The sequence below is a fragment of the Micropterus dolomieu genome, linkage group LG06 (genome assembly GCF_021292245.1).
Source record: "Micropterus dolomieu isolate WLL.071019.BEF.003 ecotype Adirondacks linkage group LG06, ASM2129224v1, whole genome shotgun sequence".
Lineage (NCBI taxonomy): Eukaryota > Metazoa > Chordata > Actinopteri > Centrarchiformes > Centrarchidae > Micropterus > Micropterus dolomieu.
This window is the reverse complement of record NC_060155.1, coordinates 27154169-27156925: the sequence shown is the minus strand read 5'-3', so window position 1 is coordinate 27156925 and position 2757 is coordinate 27154169. Positions and strand designations below refer to the sequence as shown.

Sequence of the window (2757 nt, the reverse complement as noted above, 5' to 3'; positions counted from 1 at the left end):
CACAGGTCTAAACCAAAGAGTTTAACAGACGTCTAGGTTTCCTTTACCTGCAAATCAGCTGCTCCAAAATATTCCAACCTCAACTTTGGAAAAAAAAACACTGAAAGGAAGCCACAGGTCTAAACCAAAGAGTTTAACAGACGTCTAGGTTTCCTTTACCTGCAAATCAGCTGCTCCAAAATATTCCAACCTCAACTTTGGAAAAAAAAAAACACTGAAAGGAAAAATGACGAACTTTGCTTCCAGCATCACAGATATTGAAAGGAAAAACGCATCTTTCTACTGCAGTAGCATTACTCATCTGTTTTGATCTCAATAAACTGTGTCACAGCAACTACAATATTATCAGTTTGGATTTCCACAGCTCATGTTAGCAGAGTAGACATCTGTATTACTGACCAGTCATCCTCTTTGTTTAATGTTTTCCTTTTCAGCGTGTGATCAGCTGCATACACAATAAATTAAAATAAAGAATTTTTTAACAAGACTTTAAATAAGACACTAACTTTTACATTTAAATTCCAGGGCTATCACTCCCCACTCCAGTCTGACTACCAGCCAATGGGAGGAGGCATGCTTAATGGTGGAGCAGTGATCTCATCATCAGTGGACTACCACCAGCTGGGTCGACACACACCGAACCACCACCCCTCTCTGGACTGGAGCACTGATTATCATGGCAACGGGTAGGTGTTGGGGTTCAACTCTTTCTTGTACAGGTGTACGGCAGGAAAACTGTGACATCACTGTTCGGTGTGGTTACAGGTTCAACCACATCCATCAGTGATGCTGGGTGAAACTGTCAACCAGAGAGGGTAGAAAAACACTTTTCAGCCTGCTCTTAAGTGACTCTTAAAAATAACATTTTGTCCATGTAGAACAGCCTCTGAAGCCCACGATATTTCTAATGATAAACAAACAAACATAAAAGTTACTAGGGTCTTGTTTAAATTGGCTCATCAGCATTTTATCTGATGTCTTTTTCCCTTAACAAAGCAATAAAGTCTTACGGGGTAAAATGGCTGTTGCCTAAAAACAAATTTTCACCCAGATTGCCCTTTCTGGCTCAAAATGTGTTATTAGAATTAGTAAAATAATATTCTGAGGCAGTCTACAGTACTCTGTAAGCTGCATCCATCTGTGGGAAACCTGAGTCCAAAGGGACTGATGTCATGCACAGTAAATACCGTTGTACCGGTTACTGCTCCCTCTTTATCCTCACTTTTTCTTTCTCCTCTCCTCCTGCAGAGGTCTTCAGAGAGACAAACATCTCTATCTGAGCTAATCTCAGGACAAAGTGACACCAAACGTCAACCAAGCCCTTCTACTGCCACACCATGAAACCTCCAGCCTCGTCTCCACATGAACCCAGGCCAGTCTAGTCCAACCTCAACCCACAGAGGACCACCTACACTTGAACCAAACTTGAGTTCAGCGCTTCAAACTAAAGCCCAAGCAGTAGAATAATGAGGCATTTCTGTGTATTATTACTACGGGGGCAGTGTTAAGACCAGGAAGAAGAAATACTTCCTTCCAGCTCCTGCATGTCCCTTGGCTGGTCTGACATATGTTGTTGGCTGTATTTTTTCTACTGCATATGTGACATGCTATGATTTGAATTGGAAACGTGTATACCAGTGAGGAGAGGTAGGGCAGGTCCTGTGCTGTGAACCATTAATGATACTGTAGGTGTATATACTCCAGACTCCCTCAGAATGGGACATTCTCTCTAAAAAGATCATATCTGATTCCTCATTTTGTATAATGATGGTGTTTACTGTCAGTTCCAAAAGGCTCTGAAGAGCAAGTGTAAATTGCTGTAACATAATTGTTTGAGCTGTTGATTTAAAAAGCCAAATTATTATTATTATTTTTGACCTTGTAGTTGCTGTATCTTTCTACTGCCAAAGTGAAGAGAACTCGGCAGACAAACGAAGGGTTTAAAACCAAATACTACACAAAATTTCCCTGCTGGTTCTTTAATTAAATGAATATAAGCCTTTGATTTGATGCAGTGTGGACCCAAGTCCCGATTGCTGTCTGTAGAGATCGTGGTTCTGAACAGAGTGACAGCTTTATTCAGCTAAAAACAAATACGAGAAAAAGGCGGAAAAAGCACCTGAGGCTGTTTGTTGCCTTCTTAACCAGGCGTTGACTAAATAATTGTGTACGATTAAAGAACTTTCATTGTTCTCTGTCAGGAAAGCTCAGATCTGCAGGGTAGAAATTCAATGTATTTTAGTCCTTGAAATAATGAAATGTCAAACAATTCTTTGTTGGAAAAAAAAAAAAAAAAGGAAACAGAAATAGTCCTTTGTAAGATGACAGCTCCTCCTCTTGGCATATGTCTGTTGATAATATTGATTTGGATCCAAACTGTGTGTGTGTGTGTGTGTGTGAAAGAGTGTGTGAAGTGTTAATGAGAAGGCAGAGTGGCTGGTCGGGCTGCATGGTCTCTTTTGTCATCTCGATTTCTCTGTGCTCAGAGGCTATTTAAGAAACTATAACTGTTGCTGGGTTGGCTGTGTTTTAATGTTGTTTTTTTGTAAATCAAATCAAGTTTTGTTTTAGTGTTAATGATGATGATGATGAGAGACACATCTCTCTCGCCCTGTATCTCTTTGTATTAATGTGTTTTTTGGCAGATGAAAGGACTCTGGGCAACAACAACCATGAAGGTTTTCTTATTTTTAGATTCTAATAATGTGTTTGAGAATAAAGTCAGCGCTGCATTGATGTGCAGTCATTACTCCAAAA

General features: G+C 39.9%; 1 protein-coding gene across 2 annotated transcripts in view; it reads left to right on the top strand.

Moving 5' to 3' along the window:
- Positions 1 to 2757, top strand: part of tox (thymocyte selection-associated high mobility group box) — a 54883-nt gene extending 52126 nt beyond the window's left edge. Inside the window, exons 10-11 of one of the 2 annotated variants that reach the window (XM_046052101.1) lie at positions 526 to 686; positions 1249 to 2757. In XM_046052101.1, coding sequence (XP_045908057.1) covers positions 526 to 686; positions 1249 to 1285 — 198 coding nt within the window. In that variant the 3' untranslated portion in view covers positions 1286 to 2757. Of the gene's footprint in view, positions 1 to 525; positions 687 to 1247 lie in introns of both variants that reach the window. The other variant, XM_046052102.1, reaches the window with a different exon arrangement.